This window comes from Mucor mucedo (genome assembly GCF_025094135.1).
Source record: "Mucor mucedo strain NRRL 3635 chromosome Unknown EV154scaffold_6, whole genome shotgun sequence".
Lineage (NCBI taxonomy): Eukaryota > Fungi > Mucoromycota > Mucoromycetes > Mucorales > Mucoraceae > Mucor > Mucor mucedo.
Window position 1 is genome coordinate 481,924 of NW_026252290.1, and position 24,389 is coordinate 506,312.

General features: G+C 38.4%; 11 protein-coding genes across 11 annotated transcripts; 9 read left to right on the top strand and 2 right to left on the bottom strand.

Annotated features, from left to right (window-relative positions):
• Positions 1–526: 526 nt before the first annotated feature.
• On the top strand, positions 527–1,861 carry EV154DRAFT_411736 (uncharacterized protein; the record flags this gene model as incomplete). The annotated part of the gene is made up of 4 exons (XM_051595476.1): positions 527–663; positions 724–804; positions 862–1,596; positions 1,669–1,861. Coding segments are annotated over 4 exons (1,146 nt in total), but the record flags the coding sequence as incomplete, so codon positions are not given.
• A 93-nt stretch (positions 1,862–1,954) lies between these two features.
• Positions 1,955–5,052, top strand: EV154DRAFT_435444 (uncharacterized protein). The gene is made up of 4 exons (XM_051596789.1): positions 1,955–2,169; positions 2,246–2,473; positions 2,568–4,277; positions 4,347–5,052. The coding sequence occupies exons 1-4, from the start codon at positions 1,981–1,983 to the stop codon at positions 4,671–4,673; spliced, it is 2,454 nt and encodes an 817-aa protein (XP_051462752.1). The 5' UTR covers positions 1,955–1,980; the 3' UTR covers positions 4,674–5,052.
• A 661-nt stretch (positions 5,053–5,713) lies between these two features.
• On the top strand, positions 5,714–7,450 carry EV154DRAFT_547654 (uncharacterized protein). Its single transcript, XM_051604770.1, has 3 exons — positions 5,714–6,473; positions 6,533–6,651; positions 6,715–7,450. The coding sequence occupies exons 1-3, from the start codon at positions 5,765–5,767 to the stop codon at positions 7,390–7,392; spliced, it is 1,506 nt and encodes a 501-aa protein (XP_051462753.1). The 5' UTR covers positions 5,714–5,764; the 3' UTR covers positions 7,393–7,450.
• Positions 7,451–7,971: 521 nt separating this feature from the next.
• EV154DRAFT_547656 (uncharacterized protein) lies at positions 7,972–9,708 on the top strand. The gene is made up of 3 exons (XM_051604771.1): positions 7,972–8,222; positions 8,281–8,820; positions 9,330–9,708. Exons 1-3 carry the CDS (start codon positions 8,046–8,048, stop codon positions 9,609–9,611), a joined length of 999 nt encoding a protein of 332 aa, XP_051462754.1. The 5' UTR covers positions 7,972–8,045; the 3' UTR covers positions 9,612–9,708.
• Positions 9,709–10,433: 725 nt separating this feature from the next.
• On the top strand, positions 10,434–11,435 carry EV154DRAFT_435447 (uncharacterized protein). Its single transcript, XM_051596790.1, has 4 exons — positions 10,434–10,732; positions 10,809–10,992; positions 11,053–11,145; positions 11,203–11,435. The coding sequence occupies exons 1-4, from the start codon at positions 10,457–10,459 to the stop codon at positions 11,409–11,411; spliced, it is 762 nt and encodes a 253-aa protein (XP_051462755.1). The 5' UTR covers positions 10,434–10,456; the 3' UTR covers positions 11,412–11,435.
• Positions 11,436–11,846: 411 nt separating this feature from the next.
• On the top strand, positions 11,847–14,377 carry EV154DRAFT_456630 (uncharacterized protein; the record flags this gene model as incomplete). The annotated part of the gene is made up of 6 exons (XM_051597380.1): positions 11,847–12,051; positions 12,220–12,465; positions 12,616–13,295; positions 13,359–13,528; positions 13,583–13,915; positions 13,988–14,377. The coding sequence occupies 6 exons, from the start codon at positions 11,847–11,849 to the stop codon at positions 14,262–14,264; spliced, it is 1,911 nt and encodes a 636-aa protein (XP_051462756.1). The 3' UTR covers positions 14,265–14,377.
• Positions 14,378–14,644: 267 nt separating this feature from the next.
• EV154DRAFT_476708 (uncharacterized protein) lies at positions 14,645–15,202 on the top strand (the record flags this gene model as incomplete). The annotated part of the gene is made up of 2 exons (XM_051598054.1): positions 14,645–14,974; positions 15,104–15,202. 2 exons carry the CDS (start codon positions 14,645–14,647, stop codon positions 15,200–15,202), a joined length of 429 nt encoding a protein of 142 aa, XP_051462757.1.
• A 1,461-nt stretch (positions 15,203–16,663) lies between these two features.
• On the top strand, positions 16,664–17,774 carry EV154DRAFT_493074 (uncharacterized protein). Its single transcript, XM_051599760.1, has 2 exons — positions 16,664–17,271; positions 17,324–17,774. The coding sequence occupies exons 1-2, from the start codon at positions 16,783–16,785 to the stop codon at positions 17,336–17,338; spliced, it is 504 nt and encodes a 167-aa protein (XP_051462758.1). The 5' UTR covers positions 16,664–16,782; the 3' UTR covers positions 17,339–17,774.
• EV154DRAFT_493075 (uncharacterized protein) lies at positions 17,775–19,046 on the bottom strand. The gene has a single exon (XM_051599761.1). The coding sequence runs from the start codon at positions 19,011–19,013 to the stop codon at positions 17,781–17,783; it is 1,233 nt and encodes a 410-aa protein (XP_051462759.1). The 5' UTR covers positions 19,014–19,046; the 3' UTR covers positions 17,775–17,780.
• A 161-nt stretch (positions 19,047–19,207) lies between these two features.
• On the top strand, positions 19,208–19,517 carry EV154DRAFT_558679 (TOM7 family-domain-containing protein; the record flags this gene model as incomplete). Its single annotated transcript, XM_051605503.1, has 3 exons — positions 19,208–19,240; positions 19,309–19,406; positions 19,496–19,517. The coding sequence occupies 3 exons, from the start codon at positions 19,208–19,210 to the stop codon at positions 19,515–19,517; spliced, it is 153 nt and encodes a 50-aa protein (XP_051462760.1).
• Positions 19,518–21,545: 2,028 nt separating this feature from the next.
• EV154DRAFT_493088 (uncharacterized protein) lies at positions 21,546–22,771 on the bottom strand. Its single transcript, XM_051599762.1, has one exon. The coding sequence runs from the start codon at positions 22,698–22,700 to the stop codon at positions 21,759–21,761; it is 942 nt and encodes a 313-aa protein (XP_051462761.1). The 5' UTR covers positions 22,701–22,771; the 3' UTR covers positions 21,546–21,758.
• Positions 22,772–24,389: the final 1,618 nt, after the last annotated feature.

Here is a 24,389-nt window from a genome sequence, read left to right on the forward strand (position 1 = left end):
GCAGCCAAGACACTGTATGGGTTGATTGACCATGAAATAAGCGCATTGTTGTTCAAGTTCAAACTCCTACTGTTTGTGCTTTTTTATGTGCTGTGGCTAGCTGTCCTACCTTCTTTTATTCCCTCCCCCTCACCCGCCCCTCTTTTTCCTTTTTTTCCCCTTTGTTCTTAAGTAATTTATGGATTCGAACTGTGTAAAAAGACAAGAAGTACCCATGACGATACCCGATTCTAAACGACTAAGAACTTCATCGCATTCCAGTAACGAAGGTTTGAATCAACAGATAAAAAAAAAAACGCGCGTTCTTGATAGTGTCATATTCTAAATAAAAATTATTGTAGAAATGACAACACCTTCTGATATTGATATGTCAGAAGTGGATGAAAGCAAGTATGGTGAAGACCTTGAAAAAGGAATCATTGGTGCATTGAACTCACCCAAGGTAAACATTGTCCTTCTAGAGAAAAGATACAATGGCTGCTCTAAACAATAAAAGCTATAGATTGCCAAAGAGCTTGAAGAAAAAAAGATTCTTGTCATTGGTGCTGGTGGTTTGGGCTGCGAAATATTAAAAAACCTTGCATTGACGGGATTCAAGCAACTACATGTGATTGACATGGACACGATTGACCTCAGTAACCTAAACCGTCAGTTCCTGTTCAGGTAATAAGATACAGAATAGAAACAGGAAGGGGGCAACTAAAGTATTTCTCACTTGTGTAGAAAGAAGGATATCGGAAAATCAAAGGCTAATGTAGCAGCTAGTTTTGTCATGAGCCGAGTTCCTGGTGTTGAAGTTGTACCGTAAGTCTCATGATTAGAAAGGCAGGATGCCCAAATTATTCAACTGATTCACACTAGATATTTTGGAAAGATTCAAGATAAGGATGAAGATTACTACAAGCAATTTCAAATCATCATTTGTGGTTTAGATTCAGTCGAGGCCAGAAGATGGATTAACGCTAAATTAGTCGAGATGTACGATGAGGATGATATGGAAACATGGAAATTGTTGATTGATGGTGGTACGGAAGGATTCAAAGGACAAGCGCGTGTTATTATTCCTACCATGTCTTCCTGTTATGAATGTTCGTTAGAACTATTCAGTAAACCTACTACATTTCCCATCTGTACTATTGCAAACACACCACGTCTTCCTGAACATTGTATCGAATGGGCTTCAGTGTTAGAATGGCCTCGTGTATGGGGTGATAAAAAATATGATACAGACAACCCAGATGATATTAATTGGATGTATCAGCAAGCTGCTGCGAGAGCTGCGACTTTTAAAATTACAGGCGTTACTTATTCATTAACGCAAGGTGTGGTTAAAAACATTATTCCGGCTATTGCTTCTACCAACGCCGTCATTGCCGCTTCTTGCTGTAATGAGGCTTACAAATTGGCTACCTTTATTGCCCCTTATTTAAACAATTACATGATGTACACTGGCAATTCAGGTATATATACTTATACCTTTGAGCTCGAAAAGAAACCGGCATGTCCTGTTTGTGGTGTCGAGTCAACCACTGCTGAAGTCGATCCAAATATGACTGTTGAAGAACTTATTGATTGGCTTGCTGAAAAACCTGATGCGTAAAGTATTTACTGTTTAATTAAAGTGGGGGCCCTCGATATAATTTCTCTAATATTCTCTCGTTTAAATAGTCAATTAAAGAAACCCAGTTTACGTACTGCCAGTACATCTATCTACATGCAAGCACCCAAGGTATTAGAAGAAGCTACACGACCCAATCTCACCAAAAAAATCAGTGAACTTGTTGACGATGGAGAATATATCACAGTAACAGATGCTGCATTACCCGTCAGTCTCCAACTTCGCATAAAATGGAAAGCATAACCAAATAAAAAAAGGTCACATGTCTAAGCCTCCCGAGTTTTTTAAATGTGTGGAAAGTTGTGTATATTTTTTTTTTCTATTATTATTTGGAATAAACCAAAAGTAGATCTATTACAGTCATGCCCGGGTTTACTTTAGAAGAACCTTTTCGTCTTGCTCGTTTCCACAATACAGTAGGCGTCAATGACAGTAAACATTTTGTGGTTGGACTCAACTCGTTAGAATCGACTTTAAATAACGACACTGTCAGCGACGATGCCGACTTTGTAGCCATCACTGTTCAGGGTGAAGGTTTCAAAATTTACAATGTAATTTGACACCGTTAAAGTAGCACTACCATGAGCTGTTCATTAAACCCATGTTTCTTTTTTTTTTTTTCTGTAGACCACAGACCAAAAGTGTATAAAGTCTTGGACTACACCTCCAGGCGTTGCATTTGTTGGACCAGCTACACACATTGACGGTGGTAGAGATTTGGATGCCGTTGATTATACTTATGCCATTGTTGCTTCTGGACCCGACGTCACTAAATCAGAGGAACGTAAATCGATTTGGTTATGGAAAAACACCAAGAATGCTGATAATGAAGAGATGGCCAAAACTAAAAAACTTGTAAAACAAAAAACTAAAAAAAAATCTAATTATCTTGGGCTGTCAAAAATTCTGACATTTTTTTTGTTATGCATTGTTTTTTTTTTTTTTTTAGTTTGACGAACAAATCAGCTCTATTCACGTATCACCATCATTGCATTCTCATGTTATTATTGTCAGCGAAAGTGGATCGATTGAATTAGCCACCAAAGATTTAGATCGTATTACAGCCAAGCAAAAGAGCCATAAGAACGGTGCGGTTATTTGGTCCACCGTTTTTGTAACTTCCAACGCACATACACGTCCCTGTTGTATTCCTACCTCCATGGTTCCTTCCATGTCCACCATCGTTGTTACCATCAGCAACGTGACTGGTTCAGATACTTACAGCATTAAACTCAACTATATCAATGTCGAACGTAGAAGTATCGATGTCCTTGCCACCATTGACGTCAAATTAGCCGAAAAGCCCGTTGCATTTACTTTGGATCCCACCGATGGTAGATTAACGGTTTTAGGTGCTGCTGGAGCATGGACTGTCTGGCGTATGCAATTGAAGCATAGTTCCTCTAAGAAAGTCACCGGTACTTTGACCGAGAACTTGTCTATTCAATTGAACAATTACCGATTCCAGGATGATGTTTTGGGAAATATTGCTGCCGTGACACCTTTATCCGATAGTTATGTTGCCATGATTGCACCTCGTATCACCAAGAAGTCTGAAGTCGAGCACATCATTAGTGTTTGGGATGTCAAGTATGGTACACTTCAAGCTGAACAAATTATCAAGATGTCCGAAAAAAACGTCTTCAACAAGGATAACTGTGTGTACAACATTGCTGTTTTACCCAACTCCCATCTTGCCGTTACTGTCTCTTCCATCACTGCCAAGACGGCTACAAAGAATATCAAGTCTGCCAAAAAGATGGCCGAAACTAATTCAGTCGTCATTCTCTGTCCTTATTATAGCGAGCCTGTCTCTCTTATGGCAGCTATGGGTAAAATGAAATCTACCGTTGAATTCATGGGTATCAATAACGATTTTGGATCTGAGGAAAATGTCGGTTTCTCTCGCAGTGGTAAGGAAGCTGTGTGTCGTGATTTGGCACTCCATCACGAAGAGGCATCGGAAGAAGTGTTTGATAAATGGATTTCAAAAATGGAAAGAAGTCAAAAAGCAGAGACGGACAATTTAGAAATATTAATGAAGGATGATATTACAGAAGAGGAATTCACGCAAGCCTTTTTCGACCATGTTAATGTCAAGTCAGTTGATGTAGATGTTGAAATGAAGGGAGATGTGTCTGAGGACCCTGTCGCTATCAAGACCGAAGAATACCGTCATACCATGAGTAAATGGATGCTTCTCAAGAAATCCAAAAACGCCCATGAATTATCACAATACCATATCGCATATGTGGTGAATAAATGTTTCAGTAAAGCCGATTTCTGGCCCGTGGAAGTCATTCTTTTCTTAATGACAAGGTCTTTGCTCCGTAGCAACTATGCTGAGAAGGGTATCATTGGCTCAATTTTAGAAAGAAAGGAATGGGCTTTATTACCCATTGTCTTGGAAAAGGTAAATGATATCCCTGAAAAGGATTTGGTCACTTTGATCAAGACTTTGGTGGCTTTACATGACGACGATGAATGGAAGGATGGTAGATTCAGCACTTACTTGAAACTCGTCGTGGATGCTCCCAAAAATGACATCTTTTTACAACAATATCTCAAGCGTATCAGTGCATCTGAATTACCCGTCATTCTCAATACCATTGTTAACTGGTTGAAGGATAAATCATCCAACTTGAACAACCGTACCAACGTAAGTGTGAAGTTTTATAGGAAAAGCTTCTCCATCATGCTCATTTTTTTTTTTTTTTTTTTTCCTTAGATTGTCGATTTTGGAAACAGCATTTTAGATATTCACTTCCCTACAATTATTTTGGAACCCAAACTTCAAGATATTTCATATACATTACGTGAGCTTATTGCTAGTGAAATCGAAGTGATTGACGATCTCGAACAGTTAAAGAATATCTTGGGTGCCTATGATCGTAAACATAAGCATGCTCGTGCTAAGCGTAGTATGGAGAAACAATCCAAGGTAGCCGCTGACGCACCTGTTGATGAATTAACTAAATTCAGAAAGAAGAACGTTGGTAAATTCGGTGGTGAACAAGGTATACCCGTCTACAGAGTCGAGGTATTCAGATTCTAATGAGAGCCTCCAAAAAGAAATAAAAAATTGTACAAAAATAAAATTAAAACATATAAAAAAAAAAACCTTCATTTCCACCACCACCACTTTCCCTTTTTTTTTTTTCTCCCCTCACGCATTATTAATAAAACTTATAGAATATGTATACACATAAATCTCCTTTCTGTCTTTTGACGTTACATCATTTTTATCGCGTTCAGTGAAATGTCTTCCATCCCTTTAGTTGTAAGTCAAGCCAGAAAGGGTTTCAGTATTCAGAGATGTCAGGTAGTGTCTCAAAATAAGCTCAAAGTCATTCAAGGGTTTAACCTTCTTATAAAACTACTAATCACTTGTACATCTAGAACGTGGATTTAAGAGGTATCCAAAATGATTCTTTGCTATTACATACTTCCTATCTTTAAAAGGATCGGAAGGAATGATTAAACTGTTGGATTTATAAAAAAAAAAAAGAGCGTATTTGACATCTAATCAAATGATCAAGGCCATATCGGGTAAACATTTTGCCGATCATGTGATAATCACGTGATTTTAAAATTTTAATTTGGTGTTTATTACATTAAGCAAATTTAATCTCAGCAAGGGAGCACGCTAGATTCTGTAGCGCGCGTAAAACCGATTCTCAGAGTCTGTGCATTCGAGTCACCTGCTAGGTGCTAAATAAGGAAAACGATGTAACAGTCGTTATATTTAATGATGATTGACGTTATCCCTGGCTGAATGGTGTGGCCTCCTCGGACGCTACTACCGTTGTTGAAAAGCTTGTACAATATTAATATCTGAATTTCCTTTTTTTTTTTTTTTTTTTTTTAATTGGGCATGTCTTTTTTCGTTTTTGTTTTAAAAACATGCCAAGGTTTCTGAAAAAAAAAAAAAGAAAAAAAAAATATGTCATAAGGTCCATTATTCATCCATTGGGTGACATGGGGTTAAGCAAAACCTGATAAATAATATTTTGACGATGTTATCAACGTGAAAGTGTAATGCATTATTTCACTGAAACAGATTCATATCTGAATATATAAAAAGACCCCCCAACAGAAAAGAGTTCATAATATTACTATTTTTTCGTTTAAAGGATATTTAATCAAATGCATATCGGTAAATACTTAACTCTTGCACTTGTCAGTGCCACTGCTATTGCTGCCCAAAGTCAAGCCAGCAATCGCACAACTACTCAAGGACGTAATGGAACAACTACTAAAGGTCGTAATGGAACAACTGCTGGTACTGCTAATAGTACCATCTATGAACTTTTGACTGCCCCCAACAATCATTTGAATACATCCAAGTTTGTGAGTCTAGTCACTTCTGACTCGGGCTATAAACCTATTGTTGATCTCTTGCAAAAACCTGGTAACCTTACAGCCTTTGTACCCAACGACAAAATTCTTACCAAGATCCTCGGCGTATGGAAGGCCTACGCCAAAGCTAATAAGCTCAACTCTACAGGCGAATATCCCCCTGCTAACATGTCCTTTAATAATATCACAATCTCTGATCTCCTGTCCTACCACGTTGTTGGCGAAAGAGTCAATTTAACCAATTTGACTGATAGTAATGTTTCTCTCAGTGTTGTCCACTCTTTGGCTAACCAATCCAATATTGCCTTCTTTAACGGTTCCGGTTTGCCTATTCTTATTGAAAATAATGCTACCTGGGAGCAATTCCATAACCAGACATGGATGAAGGCTAATAGCTCTTATCTTCAATATGAGGTTGGAAACGGTGTAAATGATACTGAAGTCCTTGTCAAGGATCTTAATGCTACTAATGGTTTCTTAAACATTATTGCATCTGGTAAGTTTTTAGAAAATACTGCGGATCATCAAAAAACACACTAAAATTTTAAAATGTAGTTTTGATCCCTCCCATGAAGCCAAGCGTTGTAATCGATCAAGTAGATGATCTTGATTCTTTTGAAGATTGGATTAAGCAATATCCTTCTATTAATAACACCTTGAACAACTCAACCAACGTAAGTTTTTGTTTTACAATTATTTAGGAATTAAACCCTAAAACAATTATTCTATGTATATAGTTCACTCTTTTCGCACCCACTTCCGAAGCCCTAAAGAAGGTTGACTTCCAGAACATGAACAATGATACTGTTGAAGCTTTGTTTATGAACCATTTTATCCCTGGTGTTTACTTCACTCCCAATATCACTGCTAATGCACTTACCAATGATGGTAACACAAACTTTACTTCTTTCAGTAATGTTACCTTCCCTGCTTACTTTAACTCTACCTCTGGAAATATCACCTTGAATGACACTACCAACATTGTTCACCCCAATATTTTCTTCAATAATGGTGTAATGCATGTGATTGATAATATCATCAACTCTACCAGCGCCAATGCTAATGTCACAGAAACTGGTGCAGCTGGTCCTTCTAGTACTGCTACTGATGTCTCTACAGATCCTGCTGCTACCCCAACCGATGGTGGCGCCACTCCAACCGACCAGACTGATCCTAATGGTCAAACCGATCCTAATGGTCAAACCGATCCTAATGGTCAAACCGATCCTAATGGTCAAACCGACCAAGGTGGACAAACCGATCAAGGCGGACAAACCAATCAAGGTGGTCAACCTGACCAAAACGGTCAACCCGATCAAGGCGGACAACCTGATCAAGCCGGTCCAACTGCTACTGAAGTTGTAACAGCTGCTCCTACAGATATGGTTACCGAAATTGTAACTGCCACCGCTTAATCTTTTCCCTTTTTTTTTTCTTTATAAATATAGTACATACACCCCCCGTAAATAGCACACTTTCTAATAAACTTTCATAATAGTTCGTTTCGAACATAAAAAAAAATGTTTCAACTTTTAACGTCATATCTATTCATACTCATTATGTCTTATAAAAAAAAAAGGCAAAAACCTTGGTCAGATGCGCTTGTTAATTCAGGAGGACAATGGTACCGATTTATCTCTTTTTGACGGTTTTTTTGTGGTAGTCGTGAACCACGGGGTTGAAGCTGAGATTTTCGCCAAATCTTGTTTATGATGAGGCTGAAGACTTTGTTCTTCAAACTTTGAAGGCCATTCCTTTTGATCCGGAGTATTTTTCGGTGGACAATATTACAATCGACTTGGCGGTTACCCTTTGTGCCCCCTCTGGTACTGTCTGTGCGGGTCTCTGGACCAATTACCTTGGCTTGTTGGAACATTTTGTTGTAGTTGAAGTATAATATACATATACTTGGGACTTCTTTATTTGAAGTTCCGAGCCTGGTTTAAATATCAGGTTTTATCCTATTTTTAATAAAGTTCATCTTTTTTCTGTCTCGTATTTATACTTGTGTTAATCGACTATTTCACATTTCTTCGAAAAGGACAACAGTGGTGCCTTTCCCGGGGTAATGCGCAAGGATGATATGTCCAATATCAATGATCTTGGTGGTTTCAAGTTTTCCCCGGCGAGTGTCGATCCCTCCAATGGTCTGATTTCAGTGCAAGCTTACTGTATCTTTAAACAGATACAGTTCGCAAGAAATAGTAACTCAGACCGCCAGTGTAAAGACTTTTCTCCGGAGCAAGTATACAATAACTCAAGCGGCCTTGCACCCTGGTTGTCCAATTTTTGCAGAGATTTAGGTCTCGCGGAGACAAGAAGTTTTGGAATTTCGTGTTTCTGGGTCTTTCGCGGATTCTCTATTTGAAAAATTGAAAGACGAGGCAACTGTTGCCGTGGTGAATACCCATGCTCGCTTTTTCCCTTCTCCAGTCATTTTCTCGTTCTTTTCCTGCCGTGCCAAGGCATTTCAGACTCTTCTGTTGGCTCTTAATAATCCTGTTTTCAAGTCCAGTCAGGAGGGTCTAACCTTGGCTACGGTAGTCTCCTATCTTTTCTCCTCAATCCTTCACCGGCCGATGGATACTTTTTCCTTCAAAGCAATTCATCGTCTGGTGGAGGAGTCCCGCTCTCCTTTTTCTCCTGTCCTCTTTTTGAGTGACCTCATTCGTTTCGACGGTGCACGTTGTGCTATTTCTCCTCCTTTTTTTCGTTCGGTGCTTTCTCGTCATTTTCCTTTGCGAATCATGGCATCTATTCCCAATGGTCGGGTTAGGGCCCAAGTGTCCGAAACCTCTTTTCTGGGTACCCAAAGGTATACTTTGCCAGGTGGTAACGTTCACGTAAGCCAATTAAGAGTAATTTTAGCCAATCTTGTCCCTGCGGATGGTTACCCAGTGTTGCAGCCAATAATAATGTGGCTTGTTGTTACACCGGATAGGATCTTTCCTATAAATACGATTCTTTTTTTTCATTTTCAATAAATATTCTTCAGTTTTGTCTTCACCTAAAAGTGGGATTTATCTTGTAATTGATACTAGTAGTATTTCCTCCGCTTTTTGTTGCTGTTTGTTGTCTATTGTAAATTATACAATCACATCATCTTCTTACATAAACCCGTCGTAAACTCTTTTCTCTTTGACATCTAAGAACTATATTCTCTTCTCATCTCTCACTGTATTATTATCGATTTGCATTTAATTGTCTTATCCATATATTTTATCGTCTAAGATCAATACAGAAATACTCTTAATAAATAATAAAACTAAGTTGACAACTAAAAGTCTGGTGCTCACTATCACAATTGTTATATAATAATAATTGTCCCTTTTTAAATCTAAATCCGTACTAGCGCTGTATCACCAGGTTTATGGTGTCTAATGATGCCATTGCCCAATCTCTCTACAATATGATCGGCAAACAGGTGGATTTCTGTGCCACTACGGGTATCTTCTTGGTCGGTGGTTTTTCTCCCGATTCTGTTAGGCTTTTTACCCAGCTGTTGTTGTCTGAGCTGGTACAAAACTATTCTCAATGGGCTAGCCGAGGTCTAGGCATGATACAGGCCAATTTCGTTCTTGCTGGCGATCGGGTGTTTGAAAATGGTTTTTTGGGATCACACCTTATGACTTGAATTTGATTTGTTACTATCGCATAACTTTGAAAAATACCCTGTCACTAAAATTAATACAATGCTGACTCTAACATATAATTAAAAAATATAACTTTGCTACTTAGCCACTTTTTCTTTTGATAATATCTCGATAAATGTGTCAATATTCGTTCAATCATGATCATCTTTGGGAAAACTACGCGCTTGCAGATTACATTTATTATGTTGCATTCCACATTTCATCATTGATATATACAGTGCACTCATATTTACTTGCATTATACCCATGTTTTTATTTTTATTTTTAAAAAAAAAGAATAGAAGTAAATCTTGTAATTAAAACTTGGCATAGATCCCATGTAACAAAATACAATATGCGCATTCAAAAAACCTTGTATTTATTTCTTGTATTTATTTAAAAAGGAAGCCTTTAAAAATAAAACTTGATTCCATTTTGTTTCACACAATCGAAATAGGCCATTGTTCTTTTTTTTTTATTATTCTTATGCAGTCATCCCACTACCGTGATATATCAGCACATTCATATGGAACGCATGCAAACACTCAATTAAAATACGACATGATTTCCTTCAAAAAAGATACCCCATTATTTTAAAAATAGATTACAAAATAGGATTTATCAAAATAAGCTGTGATAGTGTTTATTATTGTTTTATATATATATATATATATATAATTAAGCAAGCGTTGGCATTATGAATGTTGACACTTGAGGGATGGTTTTTTTTTTATAATTTAATGCAAGTTGACCATGTTTTTTATTTATTTTCTGAGCAAGCCGCATAAATTACGGATTTGTGTTTGCCCAAGTTTTAAACTCACTTTTTTTTTTTACCATTATTATAATGTTGCCCTCAGTAAATATTGCCTTACAGAAAGTGCCCTTGACAGGTTCCTTTGCAGCCTCAGAATTAAACAAAGTGTTGACATTTCAACCATTTAAAGACTGGCTTCAAGCATTTTCTGAACAGCAAGAATCGCGTCGTAATGAAATGGATGTCAATTCGATCGATGTCCAAAGTATTGATTATTTTGGGTCAGAAAAAATCGGTTTTGTAAAATTCAAAGCCAATGTTACTTTTAAAGAAACCGGTAAGAATGCACCCGGCATTGTGTTCATGGTAAGTTATGTTGATGGCACACAAAGAAAGAAAAAAAAAATTGTGTTTTTTAACTGGTTGTGATTTATTACAAAAGAGAGGTGGTGCTGTTTCCATGATGATTGTTTTAAGAGCAAAAAATGAGGAGGATAAAATTATATTGACTCTTCAGCCTCGAGTACCTGTACCCCATCTTTCTTTTCCAGAATTGCCTGCGGGTATGTTGGATGGTTCAGGTAATTTTGCAGGTACAGCTGCGAAGGAGATTGAGGAAGAAACAGGTAACGAGTTATACAATCAACACGTTAAAGGAAGGTGTTACTTAAGATTTGTAAAATTAGGGCTTGTGATCAAAGAAGATGAGCTTCATGATATGACTCAGTTGGCTTATGGTGATAAATGGCGAGGTGTATATCCTTCCGCTGGAGGATCAGGTATTTTTTGAAAGGGGGGTTTTTGTATATCCAATTACTGATTATGCTCATGAACAGACGAGTTTTTAAGATTATTTGTTTGTATCAAAAACATGGAGGGTTCCGAGATTAATAAGCTGGAAGGTAAATTGAGTGGACTCAGAGATCAAGGAGAAAGTATCACATTGAAACTAGTTCCATTGAAGGATGCCTGGAAATCTTCACCTGATGCTAAGCTGTTATCAAGTCTAGCACTTTATCATTCTCTTAAAAATAAACTTGTTTAATAAAATCAAGCTTTTTGAGATTTCCTTTTTTGGATTTGTTTATGTTTACCTAAATAGTACACCCGTTTGTTGCGGGCAGGATTGTTTATTATTGTCAATTAACCAAAGTTGCTTAAACATTTACAAATCAATAATAATCCTTTTTTTTTCTCTCTTCTTTTCTTTTTCTTTTACTCTCTCATACATTTTTTATTTTATTTATTCTGAATGTCTTTTACTCAAGAAGGCCCATATACTATGCCAGATTCCACTGCGTTTGATAGAACAAGACATAAAATCCCTGTATATACCCCTTTAAAAAAGATAGGTACCACTGGCTTTTCTGAACCAACTTTATCAAGTCGATTACAAAGTATGATGCTCGTTGATGACGATGAAATCTTTGAAGAAGACGAATTGGAGGATTTTACATTTCTCCCCCCTTCAAGTGCCCCCATGACACCTAATGACTCTATTTCAACCAGTTCCAGTCATACACAATATGTGAACACTGTCAGAAAGAACCGCCCACTTCCTAAAATTCCCAATAAAGGCACCCCAAAAGAATTGAACAACAATATGACCGAATCGTCGAACGATTCTTCTAAAAGCCAAAATAAGCTCACCGCCCAGCAATTATTTGAAATGTTGAGCCACAATCGTATTTCTGGTATGGATAACGAAGAAGATGACGATGATGAAGAAGAATACGGTGGTGTTTTTGCTTTAAAGACTCAGATTCCATCACCCAGTATTTCAAATAGTAGTCTCCCATCCTATCAATATGAAAATTTTAATACCAATTATTATAAAATGATGACACCTGTAGACGAGGTTGAGGAAGATCAATTCTATGCTTCCGAATATGAAGAAGAATCACCCAATTACATGTTGGAGCCCGTAGACAATAGAGCTTCTGGCCATTTTTCCTTTGATGCCTCGATGAATACTCCCAGTCTTACAAGTGGGCGTACCTCACCTTGTTCAAATAATTCTCATCACTCAATAGACTCTGGTAACCAAAAAGAAAACCGACCTAACACCGAGTACGCACATTATTATCAACAAGGTTACAGTACTCAACAACAGCAAGAATTAGAGAGATTCGGACAAGAAGATTACCAACATCAACAGGAGTATGATGCAACTAGTAACAACAATAATCCAAATTCCGAAGATTACAGCAACTCGCAAAAATCTCGCCAAAGTTCTGAAATTGAGCAAGAGCATTGCCTTACTCCAACGATTCAATCACAAGATATTTCTTTGGTATCTGACGTGAAAAGATTAGCAGAGCTCAACCAAGCACTCATGACCCCAATTATTGCAAACAAAGATATTAAATTTTTTCAATCAACGATAGACCAGCAGGAAGTTGAAAACTCTACAACCCCCGATGATTACAGTAATATCAATACTAGCTCGCCACTTGCCATGACATCCTTCAGTTTAACCCATGACAAAGAATCAATCAAAACCTACCGTCGTATGGCCACTAAAACAAATGATAAAAATATCCAGTTTACATATGCAAAGTATCTTTTGCAATTAGTGTCTTTCTATGGCGTTGAAAGTGAAAAGAATACCACGCGTGATAGACTTCAAGAAGAGGCCGAATACTGGATTGAAAAACTAGCAAAATCTAACCACACGGAAGCTCTCTATATCAAGGGACAATGGCATGGTCACTGTGGCGATAAAAAAGCGATTGGCGTGTTTGTCGGCTCCCAATATAAAAAAGTAAACCAAGCTAAAGCTTTCAAATGCTTTCAACAAGCAGCAAAGTTTGGCTCGACTGAAGCGCATTACGAATTAGCAGAATATTGGAAATACCGTAAAGATTATAAAAAGGCGCTTTCGAACTACAGATATGCTGCTTCTAAAAACCATATCCTATCCCTTTATGTAAATAGTAGTATTAAAGCTCAAGATAGAAACATATAGTAACTTTTATTTCTCTCTTTATAGAAACTTGCAAATATTATGCTTCGCGGTTTATTAAATCAAGAAAAGGATGTTCGCCAAGGTTTAATCTTTTTGAAGAAGGCTGCGGATACAGATAAGCCTGAAAGTGCTCGATCAGCTTATGATTTGGCTTGTCTTTACTCTAACGATTTAGAAAGTATCGGCTTGGATAGGTAATTTTTAATATTCTTTTAAAGATTTACAAGTTCTAACTTTATAAATATTAGAAACACCCTTATAGCACCTAGTGTTTCAAGCCAAACCTATAATCTTGCTGTTCATTATTACAGAAAAGCAGATAAACTTGGCCTGGTGCTCGCTACGTTTCGTCTGGGTTACATTTACGAACATGGCCATCTCAATACAGAAGCAAATGTTTCCGAAGCATTTACCTATTACTTGAAAGCAGCGGAGAAGAAGCACGAAGGTGCCATGCTTGAAATTTCGAGACTTTATAAAGAAGGCATCCCTGGGTTTTTAAATCCAAATCCAATCATTGCACATGAATGGTGTGTTCGGGCAACAGAAAGCGGCAACGAGATAGCAGAATTTATGCTTGGGTATGAATACTGCTTTTTAAGTGTAGTAATCTGATTAGATTCAATTTTTTAATTAACTTCTATTTTTTGCAGCATTTATTTTGAATTTGGTGTTGGTGTTAATCCTGATCAAAAACAAGCATTTGTGTGGTACAGCAAAGCAGCGTCAAAAGGATATGGTCCTGCTGAAAACAAATTGAACGTACCTCAAAGCAAAAGAAAAAGTTTGGCTTTAAACCAAGACGTTGAAAGTAAGCTGGACCACAGACAGAATGGCAGCAAAGGAAAAAAATATTACGAGGATAGTGTTCGCATAGCCGAGAAGTCCAGAAGAGCTCATGCCGAACAGGAAAACTGCCAAATTATGTAGCATGTTTTACATACCATACTTCTTAATATCCTAATTCGTTTATTTTAACTACTATATTCCTATCCTTATTTTAACTTTATTCCTAATTATTACAACATAAATATATTTTATACTATACCATAATCGTTGCTGTTGACATACTTTGGAAAAGATCAAATTGTTTACTGCTTGTACCTACTACTATTGAAAAATAGCATTAAGTGTTCATATAATGAATTAACTTGAGCGTGGGCCCGTTATGACTTCGGCATGTTCCCTTTATGACTTAAGCATGGATCCATTATGATATAGTATTGGCCCCGTTATAACTTAGCCTGGACCCGTTATGGTTTAAGCCTGGACCCGTTATGAAATAATATTAACTCCGTTATGACTTACTCATGGACCCGTTATACGACCATATTGGCCTCGTTAAGCGTAAACCTATCAACTCGGAAATTGTACATGCCTTTGAACTAGCATTAAATGAATATCCACCGGATAAGGTTTTTTCAATCAGTGGGCTTGAAATTATTGATCGCCCTAATATTCACATAGGTTATGGCAACCCAGAGTTGGCCTTTGTATTTACACGGTATGCTCTGAATCACTGTCCAAACCTTCAAGCCTGTAGCATTGTAATGGATGCTATTTTCAATAAGACCATCTATATTAATACTCATTTAAAGGAGCTCCAACTACGCAAAGATCATTTTATAACATCAAATATGGTAGAGAGGATATAAAAATGTTTAAATCTTTCCATCTTACCCCATTTCAAGCAACGTTGAATTTATCTTGTATTCATTTACCGAATATCCAAGTTTTGATATGCGATGCTAATTTTATGGACACAAAAGGTGACTGAGATTAGCCTGAAATCGTTTAAAAACTTGGAGCTATTTCAGTTTGATGATTACAATACTTGTGGAAATGATACCGATTACATATTTATTTGATTACAGGTAGATAAAGGAGACATGGCTTATTATAGCCGAAGAATCAAAAGAAATCTGTTGTGTACGAAGCAGCTACTTTGTTTCAAAAAATAACAAGATGATGCTACACTGAATATTTGCCTCCTGACTGTAAAGTGTAATAGTGGTGCAAAATTCATTGTTTTGTTTGGAAATCACATAATAGCTGCAGAATTTGATCATGGACACCTTCTTGATCACATTTGAATTGGTAACAAGTTTTTTTTTTTTTTTTTTTTTTTTTAAAGCTTTTTAATTTTCAATAAACGGATAAATGGAGGGAGAGATTATACAGTACTCCTCTTACAGGATTCTACCCTTAAATTAGACTGTGTTTCCATCACCAGTTTGCCTGTTGACAAATGACAAGAATATGTCAATAAAAACTCCCTTCTGTATGTAAGTGTTCAAGTCAAACCAGTCCTTGGTACTTTTCATCTCGTCAAGAAAGATATATATTTAGCAAAAGAATAAGTATGCGTGACTAATTAGTTTGTAGTATAACTACAGTGTGTAAAGCTGCTCCTTGTAATTATATTTTCAAATATCCTGAACAGCTTGTAATAAGATGGCTTTCAGTAGACTCATATACAAGTAAATGCGTTATAATTTTTAGTGTTATTACATATTTCTTTATATTTACATTATTAGACGCTTTTTCTTTTTTTCTCCACTTATTTTTGTTTTTTCTAAATGATATTGGAAAGAAAACTGTAGTGAACACGGGTTTTTATTATTATTATTATTATTTTAACAGCATTTGAGTATTCTAGTTGATGTGTGATTTATTTTTCAGTTTTGCATGAGGTTCGCGCGGCTACTCAATTTCTTTGTATCTGATTTACGACAACAATAGAGACTTTAGGGGATTAATTTACACTGTACTAAAAAGTAAATTATACTGTTTGGAAATCAGAGTAGTGTTTTTTCCCACCATTTTTTACACTATTAGTGTAAACGCTTACACTAGTCTGTCCTTGAAATAAGCCAATCGCTTCTGTCAATATCCCATATTTTAAAGACCAACTTTTTAAAATTCATGTTATTGGCCTTCTACTAGTCTGTATTAGGACAGTGATAAAAGTCACTGTGAATGCTGTAGTGTAACACTTAGTGAAAATATGAGTCCCCTAAACTCTCTATTAACAGAGCTTGTCCAAAAAAACTAATTTCCTTTTGTAAGAAAATGCAGTTCTAGATCAAGATTCTACTTTCTATGAACCATTAGTCTCTCATCAAATCATATAATTTCCATCAAATCATATAATTTCCATGACAAAAAGAGAGTGATATGCTGTCAAAAAAAAAAAAAAAATGATCGGGAAAACTCTTGGGATCCCGATAATGACATGTTTTTATGCGCTGGTTGAAAAAAAAACATTTGCTTTTTTAGTTAAGAAAATGGGGGTCCTATCATGTTTTTTTACTTTTCTTTTTTTTTCTTGTTGTGTGTGTGTGCTTGTTGTGTGCGTGTGTCATTTAATTTTATCTTTTTTTGACGTTACCAAGGGCAAAAGAAAGAAGTGGAAAAGAAAAAGAGAAAGAAGATACGAATGTAATCAATGAAAGATTTCAAGTCATTTACCTTATTACCTTTAAAGCATAAAGCGGGAGGTCATGTTGCGATGTTTAGAATACGGAATGGACCTCTTTGTAAAGCGATAAAGACGCATGAAGATGTGGTTTACAAAGACTTGATGCAACATGGAGGCCTTGTGCCGTTTTTACCTCGTTACATGGGTACCATCTATGTTTCTTATGCAAACGGATACCCCGAGATTGCTCTGGAAAGTGATCGTCAGCGTTTAACACAGTTTCAACAGTGCTGTACCGTCAACAAGCAACAAGAGCCAACACCCATTCTAGAGGGAGAAAAGTTTATGGTCATGGAAGATTTGACACTGTCACTAAAGAAGCCTTGTATTCTTGACTTGAAAATGGGCACAAGACAGCACGGAGTTTATGTTTCAGAAGCCAAAATGGCCAGCCAAAAAGCCAAATGTGAACAATCCACCAGCGGTAAACTGGGGGTGCGAGTGTGTGGCATGCAGGTAAAAAAAAAAAAAAAAATGAATATAATCGTTGTACAAACTGTCAAATTAGAGACTGAACAAGTAGTTGATTAGGTGTACCAGTTGGATAAAGAATCGTATGAAATTCAAGATAAATATACAGGCCGTGTGTTGACCCCAGAGTCATTTCGAGAGACTGTGCATCATTTCCTATTGAACGGGATTGATTTATGGATACCCATCTTGATCAAGAAGTTAAAGGCATTGTATGTCGAGATTGAAAAGATGGCTGGATATCGATTTTACGGCTCGAGTTTATTAATTGTATACGATGCATTGAATATGACTGATATCTCTATGAAATTGATTGATTTCACACATTGCATTACTCGTACTGAAATGGAAGAAAATCAAGACAAGATGACTTATCCGCCCGAGATGGGATCCACTTATCCAGATGATGGATTTTTACAAGGCCTGAATACAATCATTCATATTTTACAAGAATTTTAATAACAATAAATATATATGTATAATTATATATTTTTTTAATCTCTTAATCTTAATCCAGCACGTAAATCATCTGTGAGAGGACCATCTGTCTTACAACGTTCACATTGACAGGTAAATAAGTAAGATTTGTCTAAATAGGTTTGTCTAGTTTCCTTATTCCATCGAGGATTGACATAGGTTTCGTATAACTGTTCGTCCTTCTTGATATCACGGATAGCTCTGACAGTAATCACATATTGAGACTGACGTTGAGGGTAATCAATACTGACGTTGGGATAACAATTATGGTTGATATGGGAATGGACCAGATACATGCCACCATTTTGATTGTTGATATTGAATTTACCAAGGTAATTTAAAAAGGTCTCCTCTTCATCAAATAATTGTTTGATCAATGCGTCGGGTAAAGGCTTGGTGATCTTGCATTTCTTGGGAGGTGACTTATAGGCGTTACTTAATAAGGTACGTGCTTTTGTCCATAATTCACGTGTAGGACCCTCCATGAAGATCCACTCTGTTTCCTTGGCTTGTCTTTCTTCTTGGCTGACAGTAGCAAAGGCATCTAAATGGCCCATCATTTGTTCCAATTCTCCACGTTGATGCGATAAAATCATGTTGGCATAGATACGTGAGACAGCCATAGGGGCTTGCCACTTTTCCATTTCACAGAATGAGATGAATTTACCGATTTCTGGGTTGAGGTTGACACATTCTAATTGATGGAAATTATCCCAGGCAACGGTACGACATTCTTTACTACAGTAATACATGTTACAGTGACCACAATGCTGAGTTAAACGGTTAGGATATATAAGAGGTTTACAACAATTTCCACAGGCACGACCACTGCGAGCTAAAGAGAACCCTTCCCAAGGAGGGAAATAAACGAAGGGTTTCTCAGTGAACAAGATTTCATCCTTCTTGATATCGCGTGCAGCAAAGAGACCTTTACCGGTGACTTGGTCGACCATGCGAGCTACCACAGCATCAGATACTGACTTGAAGTCTAATTTAGGGTCAATGAATGAAACAGGAATAGAAGGGTCGTCAGCAAGACCTGACTTGACGGGTGCTTTGGCGACAGAAGTTTGAGTCAAGCCATTAGCTTGCATGAACTTTTTGACACGCTTCTCGGATACTTGCCATGCGGGTTCTTCCTTTAATATTTGGTTAGTGACAGTCTTAACACCTGCTTCGGGTGAATTTAATTTGACTGACTGAATAGCAGCAATTAACTCTTCTTCGCTAGGCACGGTTTTTTCTGACATTATCAAAAGGGAAAAAGAATAATTTTATTTTTCTAAAAGAGACACTGGTTTTTTTTTTTTTTTTTTCTTATATATATTTTAGACCCAAGCCACCCAATCAAATTTACTACACTAAAAAAAAAACTAAATAAAAGCCAACCCCCCTCCCTTTATTTTTTAAGCTCTTTCAACAAATAAAAAAAAAAATACAAAAAATGAACGATTCTACCAAGGACGCCCTCTACAAGGTAAATAGTGCGAATATGACAGACAGAGAGTCAAGGGAAATACTAAAAAGCAGACATGACTTGTATAGGTTGCTGATGTCACAAAGACTATTATCCATTGGGGTTTCATTCCCTTTGTCATTTACTTGGGTATGACCCGTAGCAACCCCAGACCTTCAGTCCTCAAGTAAGTTGTATTTCTCTTTCTTCTTCTTTACCTGTGTACTGACCTCTCTCTATCTCTCTATTTTTTTTTTTTCTTTTCTATTCATGTAGGCTCATCAGCCCTCTTGCTTAATTTTTTAATTTCCTGCGTCTTGTCATATACATAAATAAATAAAAAATCCTGCTATCACTGCAACTCTACAAACTGTATATCACCCAAGTGAAGGACATGGATGTGGATTTACCGTGAGGACGATGAAATAGAGTGGAAATTTTTCGGGCTTGTGTGTTTGCATGACGAACGGGCTGCTTTATGCGAGGATTATGAAATTGTGCCTAGTTAAGGATATGGGTAAAATGAGAAGGTGAGAGTGTTCGAGTGTAACGTCCTTAGTGTATTCGGGCGTGTTTTAGTCCTCGAGTGATTGTCAAAGCGACCTTTGTGTACATGTGGAAGTGGAGTGTGAAACTTGTAGGGCATAGGAGAGTAGCGCGCGTCTCTTTCTCTTGTTGTCCGTTCATCCTTGCATGTCCATCTCGACGTCGATTCTTTCGAAAGGCTGTCAGTATTTCCCAGCAGTTGACTCTTGTTATTTAAAGCGTGAAATTACTTTTTTTGACCCAAAAGCTTTTCATTTACCAAAAAAAAAAAAAAAAAAAAAAAAAAGAAAGAGCATGATTTTTTTTTTTATTTATTACACCACTATTATTTATTACCTTAAAGATCAACAAGAATATTTTGTTTTAAAAAGATTATTAGACCTATTCTTTGCGGTTTTTTTTTTTTAAGATAATCACCAACTTGAGCTTATTTTTAACTTGGAACACCATTCTTTTTTTTTTATATATATCACACCAACTTGAGCTCTTTTATTTTGTCTCTCCAAGACTACATGTCCTTCTCAAGACCAAAGACCACTCTTCTTTTTTTTTTTTCCTTCTCAAGACTAAAGACCACTCCTCTTTTTTTTTTCTCTCTCTCTTACACAACCAAAAAACCACTCACACATTTAAAAAAAAGACAGAAGATTTAAACAAAAATAAAAAATAAATTTTTTATTTTTATTACCCCAAGGAAAACACCACTGAAAAGCAAAGAAAGGGACCACTTACTTTCCAGCGGCATTTTCCTTGAGGTAATCCCTGAAGCAACCCATCTTTTTAAGGATGAGCTGCTTCAGGGTGGCCCTGAAGCCAGGAAGCTCTCCCTCAGGATCCCACCGTGGATCTGCCCTAGCGTTGGACTATTCAGCAATCAAATATATAAAAAAAAATAGGGATTTGGTTAATAAACAAACTCATAATAAAAAAAAAAAAAAAAAAAAAAAAAAGCACTTACCAGAAGCACTTTGATTGTGGAGTCCAAAGCTGTGTAAAACATTTTCATGTAATACAAGCAGTAGACCCCACAATCAAAGGCATTGTCCTGCATAGGACAATCCAGGTGGGCGATGCTGGGTACCAGGAAATTTCCTGGTTGGACACCCAGCTTCGTGAGAGCTTCCTGCTCCAGGTATTTGCCCACAAGGTGACAGGTGTCCGTCCTGTCACCTTGCAGGGGGTCCAAGACAACCATATAGGGTCTACATACAATAAAAAAAAAAAATATAAGTAAAAGAGTTTTGCAAAAAAAAAAAAAAAAAAAATAAAAAAAAAAAAAAAAAAAATTAATAATAATCCACTTACCGGTGCTTGCTGAGGCAATTACCGACCCTATATTGGGTGGCCCGTTGTCTTGAACCCTTGTCAACCCTGAGACAAAGCCCAGGGTTGACAACCACCACCAAGTACCAGTGCATGTCCTGAGCCACCGGGACAATCACCACCTCCTTCTCAAAGAGATTCACCCGGGCTGTCCACCGGCTGACCTTGTCATAGTCGATGCCGGTGTTTGGGCTAGACAGCCGGGTGAAAAAGAAACTACTGAACGTGTAGATTCTTTCGGAGGGGTAATCGTCCCCCCATACCTTGGGGAAGATGTCAATTAAGGAGTCATTTAAAAGACGTTCTTCCTCCAAGCGGCAGAGATCACGTTTGAAGAGGCTAACGGATCTTCTGCCATTGTATGGGTATGTCAAGAGGCTACCATCCTTGCCTAAGGGATGAAGGCTCTCAACATCGGTGGCTGCACCTGAGGATGCTAAAGGGGCGACCGGTACTGTGGTAGGTGGATTTTTGTTGTTGTGGCCACCCTCTGTCTCCTCCTGGGTAAACCGTCCAGGAGGAGAGATCTTGACTGGTCGTCGAGAGGATCGAGACGAACGACCAGAAGACCGAGAGGGGTAAGAAAGGACATTACCCGCATCTCCAGAGGGCACTGCAACCGAGACATCTAGAGTCATGATGTCATCGGCTACAGTCGAGGGACCAGAAGCTACTGCTTCACGACCAAAACTAACGCCTGATGGGCGAGCGGAGGCAGAACTACGCGAGGAGGAGGCAGTAGTTGCACGCTCAAAGGTACAAGTATCATCATCACGATGACGACGAGCAAAAGAAGACCTGCGTTCAAGACGAGAAGGGGAAAGTTCACGCTCGTAAGAGACACCACGTTCATAGGCAGCAGTGCGGCGATGAGAAGGTGAAGATCCACGTTGAGAAAGGGAAACTTCACACTCATCGGTATCATCAAGGCGGTTAACAGCAGTAGCAGCAGCAGCAGCACGGCGAAGAGCAGAGGAAGGTCCACTTTTGGAATGGGAAGAGGAAGCTTCACGCTCATCAGTAGTCGAAGGAGGTCCATAGCCAGCATTGCGATATGGAGCAGGGGAAGGAGTAGCACCAAAATAAAAAGGTGAGTCTTCACGCTCATCAGTAACACCAGTATCATGTTCGGCAGTTTCATCACGCTGTTGAGGAGGAGGAGAAGGCGAACCACTTGTGGAGGGAGGGGTGGAGGCTCTATCCTGATACTTTTCGAGAACTTTAGCGGACCTTGCTTTGTAACGTGTATAAACCAGGCCAAGTCTCTTCTCAAGCCTTTCTTCACGACGACGAATAATCTCTTCAGCAGTAAGTCTGGGAGCAGGGGAAGGTTCAGATTCATGTGCAGAAGAAGAAGCTTCACGCTCACCAATAGTAGTAGCAGCAGCAGTGGGACGTTGAGCAAAGCCAGCATCATGTTTAGGTGTAGTGATAGCAGCACGCTCTTTAGCAATAACACGCTCATAAATAGCATTACCAAGGTCAGAAAGATCGGGCAAAGCAGGAGGATCTTGACTATGGAAGCTTGACTCGGCAGCGGCAGTAGTAGAAGAATACAAGTCATGGGATGATGACATGAAATCACCCTTCGTACTAGCAGGATATCGTTCATCTGTAGGAGGGGACAAACTTGAACCTTGGACTTGACTCGGTTGACTCGGTTGACTCTGTTGACTCTGTTGACTCTGTTGACTCTGTTGACTTGATTGACTCTGTTGACTCTGTTGACTCTGTTGACTCGATTGACTCCGTTGATTACGTCTCCGTTGACTCCGTTGACTCCGTTGACTTGTTAGGGTTGACTCATGATTCTTTGCGACCTTGAGACTGTCAGTACCAGAACCAGCAGCAACAGTAGTGGTACTAGTAGGCGAGGGCTTATACTTATTGACAGATGAATCTGATGCTTGAGCAACGCTTGCTTCAGCAGCTACAATACTACGATTCAAAGCTTTTGAACGACGCTTCTTGTTTACATGGGCAGCAGGCACTTTAGGGATCTCTGAGGGAGTGGGGAATGCAAAGGGATCCGAGGCGGTGGCGGCAGTAGAAGATGAAGTATCTTCAATCAATTCGATAGATCGCTTGCGTGAACCAGTCGGGGTCGAGGGTATATGATCATCACCAGGAACGGCGCATTCGGGGCGAGAGACAGGAATGGGAGAAGGAGAGGCTTGGTTTACAGAAGGAGAGGTTTGGTTTACAGAAGGAGAGGCTTGGTTTACAGAAGGAGAGGCTTGGTTTACAGAAGGAGACCCAGGCATTGCGAAAAGTGGGGGAGGTCTTACTGCAGAAGAGCCAGGTATAACAGAAGGCGAAGCGGGTATTGGAGAAGAAGCTTCTGGGTATGGCTTGTTTCTGATCTCGGCAAGTTTCTGAGCACGCAAAGCACGCGAAGCACGGGTATCCTGTGCTAGTAAATTATGAACAGTAGGGAAGGGCGAATTTGAAGGTAAAGGGGTATTGAGCTTCTCGACCAGACGAGCTTTAGCACTATCCTTGAGACTATCGATATAGCTAGATGGTGAATTGATGGCTTGATTCACATCTTGTTGATAGGTAGTAGCGTTAATTCTATCCAGGTAATCCAGATTGGCTTGATGTCGGGATGATGCACCAGTGGAATCAGAATGATAGATGCGTGACAATCGTTCGTCTTGGGATCTAAGAGCAGCTCTAGCGTCTGCACAGGCGGTAGCTTCTTCCTCTCTTGTGACTAAGTCTTGAGCTGATTGCTGTTCACGGGCCAGTTGGTTTCGTTCTCGTTCACTCTTCAGCTTGTGAAATACTCTTTGTTGTGATTCGAACAGGCGATCCTCATCATCACTATCAACCCCAATGGGTCGCCGCTTTCTTGAAGGCGGGAATTGCTGTCTTGTAGAGGAAGACGAGGTTGGCATAGGTGGTGGTGATGGCGATGGAGGAGCAGGAGAGTCATCATCGTCAGATAAAATCTCTATCACTTCGCTAACTTCTTCTTTTACAGAAGCTTTTTCTTTCACAGAAGCTTGATGGAGTCGACGACTGGATCGTGTGGGTATAAATTTAGTTGTCTTTTCATTATGTGTCTATACAAGAATAAAAGTTTTAGTAACGCTGTTCAACATATACACATGTTCACACACACACACATATATATACACATACACACACACACACACATACACACACACATACACACACACACACACACACACACACACACACACACACACACACACACACACACACACACACACACACACACACACACACACACACACACACACGTATATACACACACGTATATACACACACGTAT

Coding starts and splice junctions, on each gene's coding strand:
- EV154DRAFT_493075 (XM_051599761.1), bottom strand. CDS start 19,013: ATGTCAGAAAAAACCGTGCCTAGCGAAGAAGAGTTAATTGCTGCTATT.
- EV154DRAFT_547656 (XM_051604771.1), top strand. CDS start 8,046: ATGCGCAAGGATGATATGTCCAATATCAATGATCTTGGTGGTTTCAAG. Junction 8,223..8,280: donor AAGACTTTTCTCCGGAGCAA/GTATACAATAAC, acceptor GCAGAGATTTAG/GTCTCGCGGAGACAAGAAGT. Junction 8,821..9,329: donor TGCCAGGTGGTAACGTTCAC/GTAAGCCAATTA, acceptor AATCCGTACTAG/CGCTGTATCACCAGGTTTAT.
- EV154DRAFT_435447 (XM_051596790.1), top strand. CDS start 10,457: ATGTTGCCCTCAGTAAATATTGCCTTACAGAAAGTGCCCTTGACAGGT. Junction 10,733..10,808: donor CACCCGGCATTGTGTTCATG/GTAAGTTATGTT, acceptor TTATTACAAAAG/AGAGGTGGTGCTGTTTCCAT. Junction 10,993..11,052: donor GGAGATTGAGGAAGAAACAG/GTAACGAGTTAT, acceptor TTGTAAAATTAG/GGCTTGTGATCAAAGAAGAT.
- EV154DRAFT_493074 (XM_051599760.1), top strand. CDS start 16,783: ATGAAAGATTTCAAGTCATTTACCTTATTACCTTTAAAGCATAAAGCG.
- EV154DRAFT_493088 (XM_051599762.1), bottom strand. CDS start 22,700: ATGAACGATATCCTGCTAGTACGAAGGGTGATTTCATGTCATCATCCC.
- EV154DRAFT_435444 (XM_051596789.1), top strand. CDS start 1,981: ATGCCCGGGTTTACTTTAGAAGAACCTTTTCGTCTTGCTCGTTTCCAC. Junction 2,170..2,245: donor AAGGTTTCAAAATTTACAAT/GTAATTTGACAC, acceptor TTTTTTCTGTAG/ACCACAGACCAAAAGTGTAT. Junction 2,474..2,567: donor TGGCCAAAACTAAAAAACTT/GTAAAACAAAAA, acceptor TTTTTTTTTTAG/TTTGACGAACAAATCAGCTC.
- EV154DRAFT_547654 (XM_051604770.1), top strand. CDS start 5,765: ATGCATATCGGTAAATACTTAACTCTTGCACTTGTCAGTGCCACTGCT. Junction 6,474..6,532: donor CTTAAACATTATTGCATCTG/GTAAGTTTTTAG, acceptor TTTAAAATGTAG/TTTTGATCCCTCCCATGAAG. Junction 6,652..6,714: donor CCTTGAACAACTCAACCAAC/GTAAGTTTTTGT, acceptor CTATGTATATAG/TTCACTCTTTTCGCACCCAC.